The sequence below is a fragment of the Mustela nivalis genome, assembly GCF_964662115.1.
Source record: "Mustela nivalis genome assembly, chromosome: 9".
Classification (NCBI taxonomy): domain Eukaryota; kingdom Metazoa; phylum Chordata; class Mammalia; order Carnivora; family Mustelidae; genus Mustela; species Mustela nivalis.
In genome coordinates this window covers 31051794-31074568 of record NC_139028.1, presented here as the reverse complement: position 1 = coordinate 31074568, position 22775 = coordinate 31051794, and the positions used below count along the sequence as shown (strand labels likewise).

Sequence of the window (22775 nt, the reverse complement as noted above, 5' to 3'; positions counted from 1 at the left end):
GTCAAGTAATAAAGAGCTTGGCTCCATAGCTCAGGGGTTAGAGCACTGGTCTTGTAATAAAGAGCTTATTGCCAGCCAGAATCTAATTTTACAGCTTTCAATCCATTATGATCATTATAAAGTGGGCATTCCACTTTAGCAAGTAGGAAGTTGGCCAGAACAAATTGACTGCCAAGTGAATGACAGTGTTTTCTCCCTCAGTCTCAGGTTTGAGGTTATAACTCTTTTGCTGAAATGGTTATCTCTTGCTGCTGGAGGACCATCTTCCTCTGTGTCTGTCTTTATGCCTTGATTTCTCTCTCTATGGAAGGTGCCCTCAAATGTTGGAAAAACATTTTTTTTTAGAAGTTGGGATTGTGATGGAAAAATAACAAAGAAAGAACCAACCCAAATTTATCATGCTTAGATGTGACTTTATAGACAAATCATCAGACAATGAGTTTTGTGAGGTTTTATGTTTGTTTGTTTATATATTTATTTTTTAAAAAAAATTTTAAGTAAGCTTTATACCCAACGTGGGACTCAAATCCACAACCCCAAGATCAAGAGTCTCACTATCCAACTGACTGAGCCAGCCAGGCCCCCAAGGCTTTATGTTTTAAAGATAGTAATCTTTTCGTGACTTTGGCTATTTATAAATGTTTGGGGATTTGGCAGAGTTCAAAATCTCTTGCCACATGTTTTAATTCTTTCTTTCTTTCTCTTTCTCCCTTCCTTCCTTCCTTCCCTCCTTCCTTCCTTCCTTCCCCGACCCCTTCTGTTCATCTGTCCTTTTGCTAATTTGGAGTTCTATGAGTATTTCTTGGGAAACTTAAATGTGTATGGGCTAACTTTGTTATTTAGTTACCCATTCATCAGTATCAGACATTCAAGAAGATTGGTGAATCTTTTTAAAAACACTTGGAAAGGAAGATTTATATGGTCCAGTGACTCAATGAGCTAGAGATCTCAAAGACTAGAGTTTGTTTGAAAAGTTAAGCTCTAGAACTATTAAGCAGATTTAGAAAATGGCTGGCCTGCTCTCTTTCCATTCTATTATTAAAAAAAAAAAAATGTATCGGAGAAGTATGTGTATCAGTATGCATGTGTATGAGATCTGACAATTTCTTTTTTTTTTACGACTTTATTCATTTGAGAGAAGTGTGTGCATGATTGCAGGGGAGGGGCAGAGAGAGAGGGAAAGACTGACTCTCAAGCACACTGTGCACAGAGCATGCAGCCCAATGTGGGACTCGAACTCACCACCCTGAGATCTTGACCTGGCCCGAAACTGTGAGGCAGATGCTCAACTGACTGAGCCATCCAGGCGCCCCCAGATCGGACAATTTCAGAGGGATGGAGAACCACATCCTGAGATAACAGTACCTTTTCCAAGCACCCAGGGCCGTGTGGAGTGAAGCTGGGAGCAGGCCTGAGGCTACCACATCTGATCACATTTCATATCAGATGCTAGTTTTATTCACGCATCTATTTATTCATTATTTCTTTCATTCATTTTTTTTTCAGTTATTTGTTCTTTTAACATTTATTAAGCATTTACTATGTCACCAAGTCCAAGTCACTGTATCTTAAGCTGGAAATTACCACTTGAATTGAATATGGTTCCTGCCCTTGAAGGGCTGAGGTGTGTGATCAGCAGTGTTGGAAATGCTCAGTCAGGGAAGCCTGTAGGTCCTGCCTGGGAGGCAGTTTGTTCTGAGAGAGCAGAGGTGGAAGTGCCGGATTTTATCCAGGAAGGCCCAGGAGACCTTCATGGTGTGGGGATGGAGGGGGGAGTGAGGGAGTGGAAAGAGTGGGTAGGGGGGTGGGAGAGTTGCGTTTGCTGCTTTGTCCTGACAGATGAGTGGGGCAGGGGGACGAGGGCTTCCTGGAGAGGGCAAGGCCCGTAGAAGTGCACAGAAGGATGAGGCACTGGGGTGTGTTCCAGGGATCCGCACAAGGAGGGTCCCCTGGAGTGCAGAATGTCCCTCTTCCAGAGAGAAGGTGAAGCATGGCTGGAAGGCGGGAAGGTGGGCAGGGGCCAGTTTTGGTCTTTTGGGCTGTGGTTGGGTTTTATCTGCTTAGCAGGCTTTGAAGGAATTCATTATTCATTATTATTAAGATCAAAATTCATTATTTCTACTTCATGTTTACAACATTTGGGTTGAACTCTTGTCTCTGCTATCCTATAGCGTACCTTTCCAAGCGCTCCTACGTCATTGGTCATCCCCATCTGAGGACTTGGGTGATGGGGATGGGGCTGTGGCCCCTGTGGTTAGCGTGACGGTGACTTCCCCAGGTTCTTCAACTTCTGTTGCAAGTCCTTCATACATTCTACGCTCTGGGGCTGGTGACCATGCCTTCAGGCTGATGTGGGTGCATTCCCGCCAAAGCTTTCTGGGACAGAAATTTCGCCCTCCCATGTTGCTTATTATTATTTTTTAAAATAATGCTAAATAATAGTAACAGATAATAATAATAGTAGGTCATAATAAATTGTATCTATTCTTTGAAGGTGGAGGTGACTAAAGTCTAAGCTAATGGAAGAATACGGAGCATGAGCAAACTCAACGATATTGATAAGATGGCTTTTCAAAGGGGGAGCTAATGCTGTCCTGTCTATATCTCTAGGCGCCTTGCAGAGAGGTCTTGGACAGAGGAAAGCTAATCAGGAGACCTGCATGGGGAGAGAGGCGTGTTATTTAATTAGCTTTACAATGGGCTGACTTGAAGGCACGTGGTGGCTTTAATAGAGGGAGATAGATGTCCTTTTTTACAGGGCTAATTGTTGGGGAAAAGCAAGGTCTTTGTTCAGACCCAGCATGAGGGCTCTGATCTCTTTGAGCCTAGGGCTGCCCCTGCTTATAATTTTAGACGGAGCTATTCAAGGCTGCTCAGTGGAGAAAAGAAGAACAAGAACTGTATTGTGTATGCAGGATCAGTGCCCAAACCTCCCCAAAGTCACTAGGAAAAAAAAAAAGAACGAGAGGACCCAGCCATGTGCATTTTGGAGTATTTCCCCATCATTTGTTTGCCACGGTTGTTGGAAAGGGCAAAGCTACACTTTAATCAACTTGGAGTGGGGGTGGTGGCTTAACCAAACACCCCCAGAAAACCAGTTAAGTCCACTTTCCCCAATGATGTGGCATTAATCTTGCCAAAATGGAGCAGGCAACGACTGAGGAGACTATGTGTGTTCTAATATACCAGCCTGGGTGGCCAGGTGCCAGGCACTGGTGGTGCCAGAATACAAATTATGCAGCCGGTGCCCCCGAAATACGAAAACCTGGGTACTCTTGGGCAACACAGAGCAACACAGGGCTCTGACTGGCGGCAGAAGGGGCGACATGAATTACCTCTCCTTGGGCTCTTTTGGGCCACTGGTCAGCAGGGGTTGTTGATGCCAGCAAGTAAAACACTTCAAGTCCGAGCTTGAAGGAGTGCTACATGGGTCCAGAATTTTGTAACTAAAATGCACGAGTATGGCGCTATAGAAGGTTTGAAGTTCAGGGTTGCAGCCCAAGTTGTTAGAAAACTCTAGCTGTCAGAAAAGGAGACAGATAGCCTAGAGAAATGTAAGATGGGAAAACACAAGACAAGACTTCCGTAGAGTGAATATGGTGGCGTACTGCCCAATGGGGGTTGGCTGGAGGAATGCCTCCGACAGCATGGTACAGGGTATGTATTACATAGTACGTGAGATCCTCCTGGGTCACTGACCAGCTTGAAAGCAAGATGGCACAAGCCAAGTTTTTATTTTGCTCAGGCGGTACAGAATCATGGAATGAGTCTGAGACCTGCAGCCCAGAGTGGGGACAGTCCAATATTGGAAGAGGCCCAAGGGTGATTATTTTCTTTTTTGCTGCTAATGTGTAATGTAGCTGTGAACATACGATTAGAACTTCTGACCCCTATGTCATGTCTCTATAACAGGAACCAATCCCCTTTCATCCAAGAGGATGGTGTGCTTTGCAAATTTAGACCTAAAATTATCTTTATTATTAATAATAATGTTATGGATTTAATGGCACACACCAAGACAGGGGGTCACCATATCCTAATCCCACTGTGGGAACATTGCACACCACAACTTGGATTAACTTCTATGAAAATTTTATGCTCACCAAATCCAAAGTCACAATTCTGATTTTTCTAGCGAATGAGAGGAGCAAAGTGTTGTCGAGGGCTCATTCTGGGTCAGGCACGGGGCACAGTACTTGGCACACGTTCATCCCATCTTTGGTGCCACTCTTTGAGCTGGGCATGGTGATCACCTCCATTCTAGAGATGAAGAATGAGGCTTTCTGACGCCAAAGGACTGACAGCTGGAGGGGGGCCACGCTGAAACTCAACCTTCTGTCTGTCTACTGCCAAGCCTGTGCTCTTAACTACTCTATAGCATTGCCTCCTCAGTTGTTTTTAAGCTTAAGCACGTTCTATGAAGTTAAGACACCAAAGCTCGAGAGTCGATTTGATGAGCAACTGCCTGTCCTCCCATGGGCTATTTGGAAGCAGGAATACTTATTTGGAAGCAGGAGCACTTATTTGGAATTGTCTCTTTACCTCTACACCTCAGCCCAATTCAATTCAATTAAAAAAAAAAAAAAAGTACTCTCCATGACAGAAAACGTTAGCTCATTGAAAATGAAGAATCCATGTGGATGCTGGGCCTCTCCCAGATCTGGGAATGGCTGTTGCCAGCCATCTGGCTCTCTCAATGCCGTGGAATTCCCTGAAAGAAAAAGTCCGTAATCTTTTTGATTTTTGACAATTCTCAACATTATTTAGAATTTTTAATTCCTGGAAAGGGATCTCTCCTGGGAATGTGCCACCAGAGAGCTGACTGCTGTTTATTCTTTCTCTCACAGTCTGTGGCCAGCTCCCCACCCAGCTGCACCTCCCCCGCCCCCTCCTCAGCAGGTCCCTAGTGGCCCTTCCCACCCAAGGCCTTTTTGGGATGAAGTCTTTCAAGATGGTTTCCCAGTCTGGGGAAAACACATGTTTCTGATCAGTCTGATGAAATACATTTCCATTGAGAATTAACTTCTCTATTTTCTACTTTCTTCGTGCCCACATTACCTATCATTACCTATCATTTCAAGCCCTGAACGCTTGAAAGTGCTTCACAGGCCTGACTGATTAAATGGTGCCTTCTTGCACGTCACACGTGTCGGATTTGCTGCTCTCCTCTTCACTGACTCCGAGGAAGAAAGGTTTTTATTGTATAGAAGCCAATCCAGATAGATGAAATGTGAGCTGGGGTCTGCTCCGCCTCATGCGTCATTGCCAGGACCATCCACTCCATCCTGACTCCTTCCCAAGAGGTGATGTAAGATGCAAAGCGAGCACAGCTGGCTCCTTGCAAGTGAAAGAAGGCTTCATCTCTCCGCCCTTCAAGAGCAGAGCATTACATGTGAGCTGCAATCCCAGAGAAGTTGACATATCCCTTCTTGAGGCTGTTTTTCAACTGTCAACTTTCCATCAGTGGTATATTGGGTACTTAGTCAATTCCAAAAATGAGTAATTACCCTGGACACCCTAGAGTTCTTTTTATGGATTTGTGCTCCTGAATAGTTATGAAACTTGGATTTTGTGCACATTTTTTAGGGCAGTTCATGTGCAAAGGGGGGGTCTGAAACAGCAAGGGAATTTAAAAAGCCCTCCATATTACATGATTTAGCAGGGGCCAAAGGTAGTATTCGTACGAATTCCTTACGACCCAATGATGTTCAATGAAGGATACTTAATCTGAGACAGGAATATGTTCCTGAGTAAGATGTTTGTAGATGACCCACAGAGTGTTATAGTTATTGGCTAGGAGGATGTTCTCGGTGTAACCTACTGAATTTTTTCTTGGGCCTCTTCTCATATAATAGGCCCTAGAAAAAAAAGGACCTAGATCTTCCAGTTGAGGTGATATAAAATAATGTGTGTTCATGATCCTTATAGCTTGGTGGTAAAGGTGGACCCTGACCAAACCCGTTATTTCCTTGGTTTCTATGGTTTAAGATCAGCTGATTTTCTGTTGCAACACTTCCATTATCCAGTAGTAGATATAACCATGTACAGGAACAGTGGTCTGCCACAGTCCAGCCAGCAGGAGGGGTTAGGCTTTCTTTAGGTGTTTGTTTGTGTGTGTGTGTGTGTGTGTGTGTGTGTGTGTGTCTGTTAAGTGCTAGTCGGTCAGTTAGTTCCCTCTGTCCTCCCTGTTTTCACTCCCTCTCTGCTCTTATTCTCTTACTCTGGGGGATGCCTACAGCATGGCCCATACTTCCAGGAACCTGACCAGTTAGAGCAAATTTGACAAGGTAAAGGGGATTTGTAACAGGTACTGGCCTCCCTGTAAGCATCTGACTGTCTATACTTCCACACAAAGGTGGAGATAATGGGTCCATGCATTTTCTGGACTCTTACAAATAACGGATATAATAACGGTTGGGCATCTTACCTTCACGATAATCAGTGAAATAGAAGATTCAACTTAAAGTTCAGAAAGCGCTAAAGACTGCCTCTGAGCTGCAGAGTGAGATTACGGACAATATGTTGCATAAAGTTCAGACTGACAACAAAGCCACTAGTTGGCTTTGTGGTAAGCCAGATGCCATTTTTCACACCTATACTGAATATGCTCAGATGAAACATAAAATGAATATGTTGACCTTAAGCAATATTTTCCTTTAAAGGAGATCGGAGAGGACAGGAGCACAATAAAATTTCATAAAGACATTTTCAGTTGGAAAACATCACACGGCTGGGTCTTTATTCTTGAACTTTCGGCAACTTTGAGTCGTACATTAGACAAAACTAAAGAAACAAAGGAAGAAACAAGTAAATAAATTAGATGGAAGACAGATATCTGAGTTAAAGATCCATATTTGAAATGTTAGGAAGTTAATTTGTTCATTAATTCAATCATTGGCGGAGTTTATTAAGCTCCTGCCCTCTTGAGCTGGGCCCTGGAGGTTGTGATGGCTGAGACCCGTTGCTGCCTTTAGGGAGCATTGGAGGGAGACATGACCATTCAAATATTCACTAGGTGAGCACAAGAGGAGAACATTGTGGGGGTGGGGTGGGAGATTCTTTACATACAGCACTTCCACGTAGGGGAAAGTCTGTGTTCGAGGTCGATTTCCAGCTTGGCCTTCCCTTTGCATCTTCTGTAGATTCTTTCCCCTCCCTTCCCCTCACTATCCTGTGCAACTCTTCCAGCTAGAGAACCTCCTATTGATTTGTTTTATTGTCCTTCCATAGCAGATGACTATGCAGGACCATGAAATGGGCTCTGTGACCATACTGGATGCATTATCAGGCTTTAATTTAATTTTGAGATCTTAGGGATCCCCATATGTCGAGGACATAGAACTGCTGGGACTATACTTCCTCATGCTTGCCCCTGACCCCATATTGTCCTTCCTTTGTTCTCCGAGAAGTTCCCTTCCTAGTCCTCCTCCTGTACCATTGTCCTTTTCCCCTGGCAGGACAATTTCTTCTTCTGGTGCTATCAGCTCCCTCTGCCTTCCTTCCAGCATCAGGAACAGGCTGGAGAAATTCCCTACCCTATCTCTGTTCCTTCATCTCTGGGGGTGGTAAATGCTAGTCTTTTGGGGCAATTGCCTTGGCATTTTAAAATGAAAGGGGGAGGCAAAGGGGTAAGAGTCCACAATGAAATTATCTTAATTTAAGATTCAGACCACAACTGCAGAGAACATCTGTTTTGAAGTCTGCTGTTGTCTTTGTAACCCAAGAGAAAAGCAGGGTAAGATCAGAGGAAGGCCTTAGCCTTCCACCAGAAAAAACCACCTGCAGCCTGGGGAGGGGGCCAGGATTCTGTACTCCTGGGGTATGGAGCTCCTTGCTAAGACCCTCCTTCTCTGCTTCTGCAGGTCATTAAAGAACACTGGTTCTCCTTTTACCTGTACTAAGGCTATCATCCCTCTACCTCCTCAAGAGGCCAATTTAGGACAATTTAAATTGGAATCCAAATTACACGGTCCCCGAAGGCTCATAGGGTAGCCTGCATTCTGCATTATCCAGGCCCAGGAGGGCGCAACAATCCCAGGATATGGGCTCAGTGTGGGTGTGGAGGAAACCTCGGAACCCTGCAGGCTTGATAGGCAGCTCCTGACCTCTTTCTGGGGGAGCAGAGCCCGATCTGCTGCTGGAGTAATACGTGATGTCTAAACTCGTGGATTTTATAGTGTCGCTTGGTCTGTGCATTAGGCCAACCCATCCCACATTGTTGGGGCTGCAGATGCAGCTGAATGGTTCCTAATTACAGTCTAAAGAAACTGCAGACAGCCATAGAGCCAACCCAGACCCTTTCTCTCCCCACAGTCCATGCCAAGCTGGCTCCCACGGGGAATGCTGGTATGGTTATCCTGCACTGCATTTGCCCAAAGACAACACATCGGGTGCAAAGAACATTGTCAGATTTCTAGAAATTGAGGCCGATCATCTATCCGTTTCTGTGTACACTGGGTCCTGCTTTGTGTCTTGAGAGTGTCCAGTAACAGACCATACCGAATGATGTGGCTTCCCCCAATGTGGTATCAATAGATCCGAGGAGATGGCCACGGACGGAACTACAGTCTAGGGGATACTGTTGTAGGACTGACATTGACTTTTTCAGGCTGTGTGGCTCTGGGCTGAATGACCTACTCTCTCAAACTCATTTTTTCCCTCTGGCGAGCAGGAGGGCTGGACTTGGAAATCTCTAAGAGACTCCAGCTAGCTCCCTCATGGGACAAAGCCAAGCCCTGGACAAGAGCTCCACCGGGTACCACCCACAGGCTCTTCCTTCTGAATCTGAACTACAGGTTTCCCATGATTTAAAACACATACAGATCTACAGTGTTCTCTTCTAACCAGGTGGTGCTGGGATTTCTCAAAGGAGGACAAAGCTGGGCAGGTTCCCAAATCAGGAACTGAGTGAGATAGGGGTCTGGAGAGATTTTTAAATTAAACAAGATCATTCTTCCTATCTCTCCCTGAAGACGGTTCAGGTAAACAGAGGATCCAAGTTACTCTGAGAAGGTCCTAGAGATGGAATAGGATTTCTTGACTATTCTACCTCATCCTGGATTTTAATAGCAGGAACAATGATTTAGTTTTAACCGAGCACGTTTTCTGACCTGGACACTGTGCTAAGTGCTTTGCATGCATTATCCCATTTACTTTTCCAAATGACCTTAAAAGGGGGGGTGCTATTATTGTCTCTGCCGTGAGTGTGGAGGAGCTGAGGTTTTAGGGTAAGTGACTTCAGAGCAAGAATTCAGCCAGTAGAGCTAGAGTTCGAACCGGAGTCCAACACCAGAGCCCGCACTGCTCACTCTCATCTTTGTCTGATTGTGGAAGCTTTCCCGGGGCCAAGCTGCCCCCAAGTCCTCCCTCACCCTGCCCCCCCCCCCACTTCCCCCTAACTATGGCTCTTCTTGTGGCCCATTGTTTATTGTACCTTTTAAACAATAGCTAATGAGTGTGTATTACATGGTCGGGAGAGCCAGGGGTGATTTTATTCCCTGAAACAGAGATGAGGTTGTCACACACAAAGGTTAAGTGGCTCTGCTGAGGTCACAGAGCCAGCCCACAGCCCAACAGCTCGGAGCCTGCCACTTGGGTTCTGAAGCTGACCCTCAGGCTTTCTGGCATCAGAGTTTAATTAAGAGAGTTATTTCCATTTTCCTTTCGATCTCCAATTTGCCATTTTATTGCTGCTTGATAATGGTAGATATCGAAGCCCCAGGCTGTTTTCTGCCCCACTGTGTTTTTTTAATGACTCAACTTATCACGGAGAAACCACTTGCTTTAGAGTGAAGCTTCAGAGGCCTGTTTCTAGGTCCCTGTGTGTGACGGGGACTGTTGCCTTTTCTCAGAGAAAAAACAACCACAAATGCAACTCAGACAGGTTGTTAATGGAGGACTTTTTTTTTTTTTTTTTTTTTTTTAAATCTTATATTTAAACCAGTAAATCAACATCTGTGAGTCATAAACTTGTTCTGGATCAGCCGTTAGTGGTCGGAGTGTTTTTGCACCTACCTCCAATACAGCATATTTTAGCTCAAAACTCAGAGGTTCTTTGGTTTGGTGAAGTTTAAGACTCAAGAAAGAGACAAAAAACTTCTGGCACACTTGTGGAGAGGGACAGTCTGTCTTCCATGACTGTTTGAAACTTAGTGTATTTTTCTGTTTCTTTTTTAATTGAGGCTAGTGTGGAGTCGAGGGGTGGAATAGGAAAGAGAAAGTTTGTGTTTTGGACATCTATGCGTGTGAGGGGATTCTAATAAAGAATGTGACTAGTTCCTTGATATCATTAATGTCTAACCTCACATCCGGGTCCCCCAACTCTTGCAACCCTGTTTTGATAATCATTGACATGATTTTCCTCTTTTAGGGAGTTTTAGTACGTGCTGGGTGTAATTCCCTAGGTCTTAGGAATGTTTAAAAATACAATTCTGTTTTCTCCCAATTGTAGGAGGAGCAAACTGTTGCATTACAAAAATAAGCGAGGAAGTATTTCCTTGGTTGATTTTTCTCAAGTGCCTAACAAGTTGAAACCACTTGCCTAAGTAGCTGGAAGGCAAGGCCCAGCTGCTCTTGTTTTGCTGGTGGGGAAACTGAGGCACAAGTGAACCCAAGTGGACATGAATGCTGGGGAATAGGAGTTCTGCTCTGCCATGGAGGACAAAGGACCGACCTAGGGGTGGACTGGTTGACATGGTTTAGTTCCTCTTCACAAGCCATAGCAGAAACAACTCACTTAAACCTTTGCCTTATAGAAAACTGGTGGCAAGGTAGATGCCCCTGGTAACCAGAAAGTTGATAGTTCATTACTGAATACATATTTCCTGAGTGTCTGCAATGTGTCAGGCACTGGACTAGGGATTGCTTTTTAGGCTCTGGTAAGAGAGAAATGCCTTCTAAAGTCCGTAGAAGATTTACAAGAATCTATTCCTGTTGCAAAGGGAATGAAAATTTCATTTATCAGTGTTGATTTGATACTTGTAGGCCTGATTCGATTATTAATATCCCACATTTGTGAACATATTTTAATTTGTTTACATCAGTGCTCTTTGTCCCAAGCAAAGTTTCAGTTAGATCTGAAGTTAGATGCATGATTTGTGATAACTTCACTGTTCACAATCAGCCTCAAGTACAAGGAGATTTCCTGGGGGTCTTTGGTGGTCCCTGGCTATCTCCCCCACCTTCCGGTCTTACATAATCCCCTTCCTTGATTTGGACCTTCACATATTTTGAGCTTCTGTGCTGCAAGACTGGGCTACAAAGGGTGATGGATAGTTAGGTGAGATATCATTGTTGCAAAACCAAAGGAATAAGTTTCCCCACTGCTGGCTTGGAGTGGAAAGTGTTTCTGGTTGGATTCTGGAGGGTTCTTTTAGTGTCTGATGGTGGAGGGTGTTGGCAGCAGGGTTCAGGCTGGTCTGGGGGAGAAAGCTGAGGAAGATTAAGGGGAAGAGAAAAAAGACTGGCTCTGAGGCAGCTTCGTTTGCAAGTAGAAAAGTAAGTACTTACACTTGGATTTAAAAAAAAAAACAGCATTTTCTTAACACAGCATCAATAAAACAAGATTCCCCCAAAGCAGCTCTCGATTTGCTCAGTTCTTTTGCTGATGTATTCAGAGGAGGCAAAGCACAGGATGGATTCAAGATCCTTTCCTCTGCGGCTCCTTCGGACGTGTAAATATCCAGTTCATCCTTCCATCCCTTTCTCCGGCTTTTCCCAGGATCAGAAGTGTCTGTTCTTGTCATCTGGAGGCCAGCATTGTTTTCTCATACCTTTTGGAAACATACAACAATCCTACAAAAATTAGAATTGTCACATACAAGTATTTTTCCCTGGTCACTGAAGGACGGGCATGATCTGAAGTTTGAACCTGGAACCAGAGATTGATTTTCTGTTCTGAGCTCCTTTTCTCATCTGCTGTGGGAAACAGGCAAGCTAACCAAGGCTTTAAGGAGACAAACTGGGATTAGGTGAAGGTAAGCAGGTGTGTTAAAGTGATCTAACTCAGTTGCAGGCAAGGGGTGGTAGTTCAACAGAGGCTTAGAAATTAGGAAACAGTATTAAAAATAGCTTCCTTTGAGGTTGTTCAGAAAGATTGTTGTTTAATCTTCTAGTTAATCAAAGGTAGATCTCAATGTCTGGCTCTCGCTATGCACACGTATGTCTGTGTATGTTCCTCTAGATTTACTGGTTGATCTGTTAATTAGAACAACTAGCTCCACTCATGATAACCAACGTTATTAATGCAAAGTCATGAATTATTGGGGATTGTGTTATGGTGTCCAAAGTGTCTGGAATTCCCAAATGGGACAGGGAACTGATTCTGTCACAGCTGCGAATGATGTACTCCAGAAATTCAAAACCACAGAGCCTCTGCACCGCTTTTTTTTTTTTGCTGGTGGTGGTGGTTGTAGTAGGGTTGTCAGTTTTATCTAGTGGAGGAGAGTCTGTGAAAGAAAAGGCCAACCATGACATAATTAGAAGAACAGAATAATAGCTTCCCCTTCCACCCAACCCCTGCTGTAGGTCAACTGGACGCTTATGGAAGCCCATGACTGCATTCCAGTTTGGGAATTCCTGTTCTCTGCTCTCCCAATAATACATAAAAAGCATTTGGGCCTTTGTTTTGGGGTCCCCAGGAGGCTGCTTTGGGCTTGATCCTTCTCAAGGGCAGTGAGAATTCTGCTCACGAACGCTGCCTCCGTCTTTTCTTAACTAATTTCTTTCTTTTTTTTTAAGATTTTTATTTATTTGTTATAGAGAGAGAGAGATACAGAGCACAAGCACAGGCAGACAGAGTGGCAGGTTAGAGACAGAGGGAGAAGCAGGCTCCCTGCCAAGCAAGGAGCCCGATGTGGGACTCATCCCAGGACGCTGGGACCATGACCCAAGCCGAAGGCAGCCGCCTAACTAACTGAGCCATCCAGGCGTCCCATCTTAACTAATTTCTTAACCATGACACGCGGGGGGTAGGGGGGCCCTGAAAAATCGAAGGCTGCTCTAGAAACACTGCACCGATTCCTGACTCACTACGCGGCGAGAGTCCAGGATTCCCAAAGCCTTTAGAGGACACGGGCTTGAGAACCCCCTGCGGCCGCTCGCACGCACGCCCCTTCCTCCGCATGCCTCACGTCCTGTGTGTCAGTCTTTGTGAATGAATGATGTACACGCACTCGGAAAACTATGCTGCTACTGGGAAGAGGGGCAGGAGCCGGTGACCAAGTCCTCAAGAATGCGTGGCGAATCAGACGGACTTTCCCGAAAGGGCCGCGGCAGCCTCTGCACCCAGCCTGCTCGAGCGCTCTGGGCGCTTCCCGGCTGCGGAGCGGGCTCAGCGTCCCGCCCGCTCTGCGCTCAGCCATCCGCAGCCGGGCGCCTGGGCCAGGGCAGAGAGTGGGCGCGGGCGCGGGCGCTGGTGGCCGCGGAGCTCCGCCCCATCTTCCTTTCGTTTTCGGGCTGCCGCCGTCGATTGGCCGCGGGTATCCGGCCCCGCCCTCGGACCGCCCCCACCCGCCGGCCCCGCCCCCAGCCCACCCCCCTCCCCGCGAAGATCCTGGGGGATGGTGGGGGGGCGAGCGCGCAGACCCGGCGGCCGAGGCTCGGCGCCGCGAGAAACGCCCTAAAGAGGCGGGAGAGAGGGAGGGAGAGCGCGGCTCCGGAGAGCGAGAGCGAGCTGAAGCTGCCTGCCGGCGGAGAGGAGGAGCGGGGCGAGGACGAAGAGAAGCGGGGCGAGGCGCAGGCGAAGCTGGGACCCGGGGCGCGCGCACTTCTCCGCAAAGTGCCAACTTCCCGGGAGAGAGTGCCCGGCGCGCACCTTCTGGGCTCCGGGGAAAAGTCAGCGGGAATTTGAGATCTTAGGGAAGAAAATCGGGTTTCCCCCGTCCCCCTTCCCCTGTTACTAGTCCCCATAAAAAAAGACAAACAACAAGAATAACAGCAAACTTGCTATAAGCCTGTCTGCCCCCCACTCCTGGCACCATGAAGGCGGCCGTCGATCTCAAACCGACTCTCACCATCATCAAGACGGAAAAAGTCGATCTGGAGCTTTTCCCCTCCCCGGGTGAGTGGTGACTGTCGAGGCCCCCACGCCGGCTTTTGGCCAGAGGCCGGGGTGCCCTCTGCTTCTCCCCCTTTCCGCTGTTCCCTCCCAGGCAGTGCGTTTCTGCCTGAGCAAGGCGATGCTGGTAGCAGCTGGAGCAAGGTAGAGAAGAAAAGGAGGACTGTTGGTGGCCTGAGATCCTTGTTTGGGGGGTGGTATTTATTTTCACAGCTGTGTTCTTGTGAGTAGTGGGAAAAAGCTTATAGAATGTCCAGCACCCTTATTCCTGCCTTTTTTTTTTTTTTTTTTATATCTTTCCAAATGAGAGAGCATGCTCTGGCCTTATTCCTTAGCGTTAGGGGGGATGGACACTGCGCAGAAGGCATCAGCCGCGGTCTCTGCATCCCCCAGAACTGGAGCTGGATGGAGGGCCCTGAGCAGTAAGAGCTGAAACAGTGTCTCACTGGCCGGCCTACAAGCACATTTTCAAACGTCTTACCTTCCTGAGCTCCTGTCACATGTCCCTTTGCTATCTAGCTCCTCTTTTCTGGGTTGAGGGTAAGGAGGTGGTAGGAGAACTGAAATGATCATCTTAACTTCTGGAAACATCCCAATTCTACTCATGCAGGTTACTTACTTTATCCAAAGCTTTCTCGTCTGCCATACGTTTGTCCTCTGGTGCCAAAGATCTGTTACAAGAAGGAAAACATCCTGACCCCAAACGTGACTTTGGGTCTTTGGTGGGTGGTGTTATCCAACTCTTTGAAGGATTTAGAAGAAGGGGATAGGCAAGAAATTTGATTTTGTCTTAGACACAATTTTTGATCCTAAAATTGGATCAGTTTTCATTGGTAGTTTCACAGGGTCCAGAAGTCCTAGAATAAAGGCGGTTTGAGAAGAATAGATGTTTTCTTTTAGAATAAGGAACTGCCAGCTATTCTTTCGAGATTAGTGATTTTAGAGGTAAAGGTATGTATAATAAGATACACAGAGAAGGGGATGCTTTCTGGAAAATAATTGCAGTGACCTGCTCCTCTGTTGTATCTGATTATTGAGAAGTTTAGCCCGTCTTGCCTTTGGTTAACACTTCCTTGCCTCTACCATCATCACTTGCTTATTTTAACCCTTTCTTCATCTGCTTAAACTTCCAACACAAGCAAAGCTAATGTTCTGTCCTTTGGAGAGCTTCCCGAAATGCTAATGAAGACCTGGCCCTGTCCTCTCCTGTTAGACCCCCTGACATTCAACCCCAGTATTCGGAGTTCTGCTGGGAAGTGCATAAAGAAGGCTAAGCTTGTTTGTTGTCACAAAGATGATGACATGGTCAGAGCAATGCTGAGATCAACTAGAACCGCGGAGACATTTCAGGCACTTAGAGCTACAGTTAAGAAATGATGTCGCTGTGCTGGTTTGTTTGGGGTTCAAAAAAGCCAGAATGAATTCTGTTAGTCACAGTTGAACCAAGCCATGTATCAAAGAAATGATAGTTGCCAGCAAAGATATAAACTCAACTAATAGGTTCTTTCCTTAAGAATGGCTTGTTTATTTATGGAGAAGGACAGAGTTGGCTGTCTGGGAAGTATCGTGTAAGATAGGTCAGTCCCCATACCTACAATAGATTTCATGTGCTGGGAATAAAGAGCACCTGGCAACACATGTTTTAGATCACAGTAAACAGCTGAAGTCATTTTGGGGGGGGGTAATTTAATATTATATATTAGAGATTTTGAGCATATGGTGTTGTTATTTTGGTTATTGATAAAAAATAAGCCTCAGGGCAAGTAACTTTGCTTAGCATTCCCATCTGTAAAATGGGGACAGTAAGCACTAATGCTACAGTCAACATCTATTGTACTAAGTGTCTTTACAGTGCCTCTCTTTTTCAAAAAAGGTTGACAAGACACTGATCAGGTTTTGTAAGCAGCCTTCGGTACAACAAAATTTCAACGGGTCAGAGAAATTGGGCAATTTTCTGGCACTCATCATAATGAGATTTGATCCTCTGGTCCTGTCTTGGGGAAAATAGAGAAATTGACAAATACATATAGCAGTTTCAGTTTTTTTTTTTAATTTTTTTTCCTGGATTTTTTAGTAGGGTATATATGAATATTGTACCCATATCTCAGAGAGGAAAATAGAGGCCCAGAGAAGGTAAGTCACTTACTTAAGAAAATCTTGTAAGCCAGTGGCTAGAGTAAAATTAGTCCTTTTTTTAACTTCTCAGTTTATGTTGCCTTGAGTAACACTGCAAGTTACCTTTGAAAAGCTCAGCAAAGAAACTTCAGTTGAGGCTTAAGCTTGCAGGTGCACGGCTAGAAGAAACATTGGCTGGGGCTGCCTGCCTGTGTTGGTGGGTGGAGAAGACACTGGCTAAGTGGGGATTTGCTTTGCCCATCAGACCATATAGGACATGTGTTTAAAGTTTAACTTTTCACAGCGTGGCTTTGTGTCCACAGCTGTGACTTAAATATTTTTCAGAATGATTCTTTGGGTCGTTTAGTTTCTTATGTGTGGAGACAACTAGTTTGGGATCTTATCTGGCTTAAATCATTAATCCCTACACCCCACCCCCCAACCAATACATGGGAGCCAGTAGGGAGGCAGTGGGAAAAGGTGTTGAAACAGGAGTCCTGGATTATTTGCCTGTCTTTGTGGCTAAGACCTGATCCAGAACCTTTATTCACAATTCTTCTAGATCGAGACCTCCCAGGATTTTCAACAGCTTTAAGTACCAAATTAACATATATTTTGAAATAACCTGGGAACTGGATATCCCTTGTTAATGTAAAGTGGGTATATCATTTTGATTGCAGTATGTGATTGCAGGGGCTCTTGGGTCTTAAATGGGCTAAAACAAACAGAGCCATGGAGAGTGGAGAGTCCACGAGTTCCCTCCTGGTGTGGAGCTTACCGAGAAGGGCAGAGCCTGTGTGCCAAAGCAAATACATTCCCAAGCCGCTTCGTTTTCCCCCTCCTTCCCCATTCCACCTTCTAGGTGAGGTGAGCATAATGCCCAGAGACAAGCAGGAGTTCTAATTCTGGATATTCGCTGTCCTGGCAGGGGATGGGCGGCCATGGCGGACACATATTGCTCTTAGAGACAGGAAGATTTCTTCCTTTTGCCGTCCCTTAGGTCAGTCTTTGTGTCTTCATCAGTGTAGACAGGAGAGAAGGGCAGAGCTGCCCAGGCTGTTAAGCTCGCTCATTCACTGTGCTTCCAGACCCCTACGGACCACACTCCATTAGTGACTAACGAGCCCCGTGCTTCAGAGCCCAGACTCTGGAGCCAGCCTGTCTGGGTTTGAATCCCAGCTCTGCCACCTATGAGCTGTGCGACTTTGGACAAATTACTTCATCTCTCTGTGCTCTAGCTCCTGCATCCACAAAATGAGTGTAGTAACTGTTCTGTCTCTTAGGGTTGATAGGAGAATTATGTATATTGGTATGCACACCATCTGAAAGCAGTACAGACCTATAACAGAGTCTCAACAGTTAACTAGAAAACAAATCAACACAAATGAGCCTGACCAGTGCAGGATTTTCGGGGGCCCTTGAAATGTTTCACAGGGGCTGCTGCTGTATTGTGTACACCCCCCCCCCCTTTTTTGAGAGGGAAAGAAGATTCAAGTTAAAGAGAAGACTTTCATCTCCTTAGCTGAGATCTCATGCCAGTGAGGTTCCATGCTCTGCCTCCCAGGGCTAACGCAGCAAGCCAGGTAACTTTCCGAGTGTGGGAGTATCTCCAGGTCCCAACTCAGAGCTAAAGAAATGCCCAAGGACTGGTCAGTTACTTAAGGTGACGGAGGTGATCAGGGCCACCTCTAAGCAAGAGGGCCACCAAGACTAGGGACCAGGGGGACATTTGAAGGACTGATGAAAAAAGTGTTTCAGTTATGCAAAGTTGAGAAAGGCATCATGTCCAGTTATTATAAAGTATCTCACATTTTATTTATTTATTTTGTTGGCAGAGCTTGCATTCCTGGCATTTTTGGTTGGTTTGTATTGCTGTTTTTTTGTCTATGTAACTTTTTTTTCTTTCTTAAAGAGACCAGACCACCCTGTAAGAGGATCATAATCCCCCCCCACCCCCACCCAACCAGGAGACAAACCAGCTCGTGGTCAGCCTCCCAGAACCCAGCTTGCTCTGGGCTCCAGCAAAATCTCTGCAAGACAGAGAGCTGGTTAGTGTCGGTCAGGGTTTTTCAGGAAAGTGGGGCTCTCTCTTTCAAAGAGCACAGATACCTCTACAATGGCTATAGCAACAGCATAATTCTAGACGTCTCTCTGGTTTGTGGAATGAATAACCCGTGGCTATAGTGGTATCCCATGGGCCTGGCATTGATGGTAGATTCTTGCCATTCTCAAATAACAAATTATGGGGCCTACATTACGTACCTGGCACACTCACATCAAATAACACTTTTTTACCCTTCACACTAACTCAGGTGGGGAGAGCTATTATTTTTGTCTGTATTTTCAGATGAGGAAAATGATATTCAAAGAGATGCAAAATCCGCCCAAGGCCACACTGTTAGAAACTTACAAATTGATGAGCTGTTGCAGGCATTTTATACCTAAAATGAAAAAAGCACGTTATTCATGGTAACTCTGGAAATTTAAAGGGACATATGTTTAAAACAATTACACACATATATATGGAATATATGTGATATGTAATATATATTTGTGTATATACAATTACAATTATATATGTAAACAATTGCATATATATATGTATGTATACATGCAAAGGGGGCATATGAGGAAGCAGTGATGGTGGGTTCTCTGGGGGTTTGAGAAGGTGCAGGGCTCCCTCTGGGCTTAGGGAGAGGCAGTGGGCATTCTCCAGGCCCGCCAGTCCAGTTGTGTTGCCTTAGGAAGGCGCTTGAAGGTAGGAGCTATGCTTGCCTCAGATCACCAAGCAGAGAACCTGGGTTCTTGTTTTTCCAGTGTCTTCCAGATGTACTTCTCTCTCTCGCAGGTGGGGAGGCGATTATGTTCACTTCCAAGGTCACATCCTTCCTGGAGCCTCCTGATGCTGCCCATTTTGCCTCTTGCCTCATGGACACAGCTCTGCATATAATCTCACTCACAATCTGGTGGATGAGAGACATAGATCAGCAACTAGTTTGTTTTCTTAATACGGCTGTGGTTTAACTTTCTTGCTTCCAAAGGAAGCCATAGACCCCAACATTTGCGGTCTACACACTCAGTGTTTTATTTTTTTTCCAGCTACAATGTAGTATTTTCAAGTCCATTTAATGGGTCAAGGGGCTGTGTGTACAAGAAGGGAGGGCGAGCTTTGGGATTCTACCTGTGGACCCACCAGTCCTCCATGACCCCTGGCCAATCAAGAAACAGATGCCTGGATTACTTGTCCCGGGTAAGGTATGGGTTCCTCTATCACTGCCTTATGGGGAGCATTTTCTCCAAATAATTAATATCCTGGGACCCACACAGTTATCACTGAGGTGGATTTGTATATTGACAACACAGACTCCATATTTTTTTTACCTGACTACTCCAGAATGAAATTGGCCCCACTTCCCTGCTCAGAATGTCTGATGAGATTTTCTCTCATCTTCCCAGTCTCTTAGGCCCACTCTTGGCTTACAGCTGCTACGCACGCAGTCCCTAACTCAGCATCGAGAACGTCAAGACAATTCCCAAATCTATCATTTTGATTTGTCATGTGTCTATAGCTTAGCATTTTTCCGTTGGGTTAAAGACCTCTTTTGTTTTCAAAATGTCAGTAGATGTTTTTCAAATTGCATAAAGAAGCTGTTTCTGCTTGGCTACTTTTCCGAAGCCCCGTGCCTATCTGTGTTACTTTTTTCTTTTGATTGTGAAGTTTAGAGTCTCCGTGCAGATACAGAAAGAAAATGGTCTGTGGTATAGGTTGCAGTAGTATCCAGTTTCATTGGCAGGGAGCCATGCTTACAGACACACTCAAAATATTGCTGTTCAAGCCATAAATATTTATTGATTACTTGGCCAACTTTGTCATATTTCCCAGGTGCTTTCCAGTTTCTGCTGCTTGGGTCCAAGCCTCTCACTGGACACCCCAAATGTCGCTTCTTACTGTCCCATCAACTTTTTTCAGTTGTCCTTCTCTGTAGCATTTAGTTCTGTCCCTGAGAATTGTAAAATACTAACCCAGATGGTGCTTTAAGACCCAACGTAGTATTGACCAGTTTTAGGCTATTGGATTTCAGAACTTGTTGATGTCTAGGTAGTAAGTTCCTATAATTTATCATCTAAACTGGGACACTTTCGAGAATGTAATGGGCACTGTGAATAATTATACTAGAATGATGGACATGAGCTTGAACTCTCCCAGCAAATGAGGGACACACCACTTAGACACTGAATTTAGATGATAATATTCTCTGTAATATCTGTTCTCAATTTGCTAGCCTTGGGGTTTAGACCCTCCAAAGTAAGGGGCATATTAAGAGTTTGAAATAATTCAAGTTCAGTGTGGTTTCCCCCAACCGTGAGTAATATTTTTAAATGTGTTTTTGACGCATAATGTAATATTTCTCAGAGCCCGAGAAATAACTACAAATCAACCTCAAACAAGTTCACTTCGAGCATTTGAAACCTCTTGGTAACTTTGGGGAGCTCATGCTAAGCTGTTGATTTCTGCTTTGCACGGTTCTGCAGAGGAACTGTAAACTTTGTGCATGTTGTGTGCATGGGGTGTGGTGTGTGTGTGTGTGTGTGTGTGTGAGTGTGAAAATGAACTTTTGAGTGGGGCGAGATGTCATCATTACACAAGTGAAGACAATTAACATTTTTGCTTTGTTTTGTTTTAATGCTTGCCCAAGATGAGATGTTTTACTGATGGGATCAAAACGGGCAAGAAAAAAATAGAGTTTTTTTTTTTTTTTTGTACCACTAAAATGGGTAAACAAAAACAAAAGTGAAAAACAAGCCTTTAGTGCTTTAGGAGGGGAGGAAGGGAATGGTGGATTCAATTGCAACATCCCTTTTGGCTAAAAAGGAATAGGAAAAAAAAAAGAGTAAGAAAGTATAAAGAACTCATAAAGGAACAAAAAGAAATAAGGAAAATGAATAAAAGCATTTAATGCTTTTATTTCATAGACTATGATTATATCATAGACTTTTGGGAAATTCCTCATAGGAACTAGTCTTAGGTGGTTAGGTGGGTGAGCTTGGCTCTCCATTCTTCATCTGTGGAATCTTTTCAGGAGCCTTTAAATCTCTCATGGATGCATGGCTAGTCGGGGTAAATCAGATGAGATCTTCCCTGGGCTCCAGATGCTTCCATGGCTGAAAGTGCAGGAGGCATTGTGTGAATTTATGGACCTGCGTGTGGATCAATGATTATTTATATTTTCTATGCCTGTTGGGCTCTTTCTTCCAACACTTCTAGGCTAGAATAATTTCACAGGTCAGCTTCAGGGAGAACATGGCTATTTCAGAAGCATTTGAAGGAGGCGTAAGAACAGGGAAAGGATTATTTTAGATAGAAAGAACAGTGTGGGAAGAACGCCGAAAGTTTAGAGTAAAAGAAAGGCTTACATAAATACGAAGAAAACTGCCTTGATTGTAGAAAGGGAAGAGAGAAGGAAACGTGAAGGCAGGACCCATGTGAGAACATTTTGAATCTCAGGATAAATTAATTTTGCCTTTGAAGGTAGGAAGGTTTTAAGGACAGAGAAGTGTTACTGAATAGTGTTACTGAATATATATATATATATAGTATATATATATATACACTATATATATATACTTTTTTTGGTAGCATTACTTTACCTCCCACTCATACTGTTAGTTGTTAAAACCTCTGTATCAGTTTATCAGAATAGGCGTTAAACCTCAGAGTAGATGACAGAATCAATCAGGTACTTATTTTCAAGGTACGAATGGAAAATAAAAAATCTAGGTCAGGCAAGGGCGTTCCTAAACCTGGGGAGTGTTTGTAGATCCGTACTTTTTGAAGCATTTCGGAGCTCTTACTACTTGTAGGAACTAAAACAGCTTTCATCGAATGTCATTTTGTGATAACAGTTTTGTGCTAGGGTAATTCATTATTTAGCGTTCACGTTTAAAATCAGAGGGTGTTATTGAGTATGATTTTAAAATAGCCTTCAGAAAATCCATCGCAAGGAGATTTTTGGTGGAAGAGTTTCCGTGTGATGACCTTTTTACTTCTAGTATTTGTATGTTTTTCCTCTCTGATACTCCTTGCCTAAAACTTCAGTGAATTCTGTACATTATGCGAAGGTTGTCTTCTATCACTGAAATACCAATTAAATGAATACAGTGAGGATTCATGCATGGGAAGGGGAGACTTAGCAGTGTAGTAGGAATAAATATTGTGAGTACAGTGTATAGGGACCCATCATTGCTTGGAGGGTCAGCAGCCCTGATTTCTAGCCATGGCTTTGCACCTGTTTGTCTGCATGACCTTGGGCAAGTCATTTCATTTTTTCTGAACCTCATGTTCTTCCTCAGTCAAATACATAAACCAGAGAAGATGACCTGTAAGGTTTCTCTTTACCCTGACATTTTATGATTTTAGAGAACATTTGAAATAATTCAGGCTCAGAGAGAACATATATGTCACTCAAGAGGTGGGCAAAACGAGGCTGTTTTTCTCCTAATCCTCAACTTTTGCCGATCTATTGGGGATACATCTGTGAAGGTTAATATGTCTCCTGGAGGGAGGTGTTGGGAACTGTTCTTGGCCTTGCTTGACGTTGGAGAA

At 44.6% G+C, this 22775-nt stretch overlaps 1 protein-coding gene across 4 annotated transcripts in view; it reads left to right on the top strand.

Annotated features, from left to right (window-relative positions):
* Window positions 1-22775, top strand: part of ETS1 (ETS proto-oncogene 1, transcription factor) — a 129377-nt gene that overhangs the window by 48739 nt on the left and 57863 nt on the right. The window contains exon 1 of one of the 4 annotated variants that reach the window (XM_082683937.1): window positions 13535-14059. The exons of 2 other annotated variants lie outside the window; for them this stretch is intronic. In XM_082683937.1, coding sequence (XP_082540063.1) covers window positions 13978-14059 — 82 coding nt within the window. In that variant the 5' untranslated portion in view covers window positions 13535-13977. Of the gene's footprint in view, window positions 1-13534; window positions 14060-22775 lie in introns of those variants that run through there. One more of the 4 variants, XM_082683938.1, reaches the window with a different exon arrangement.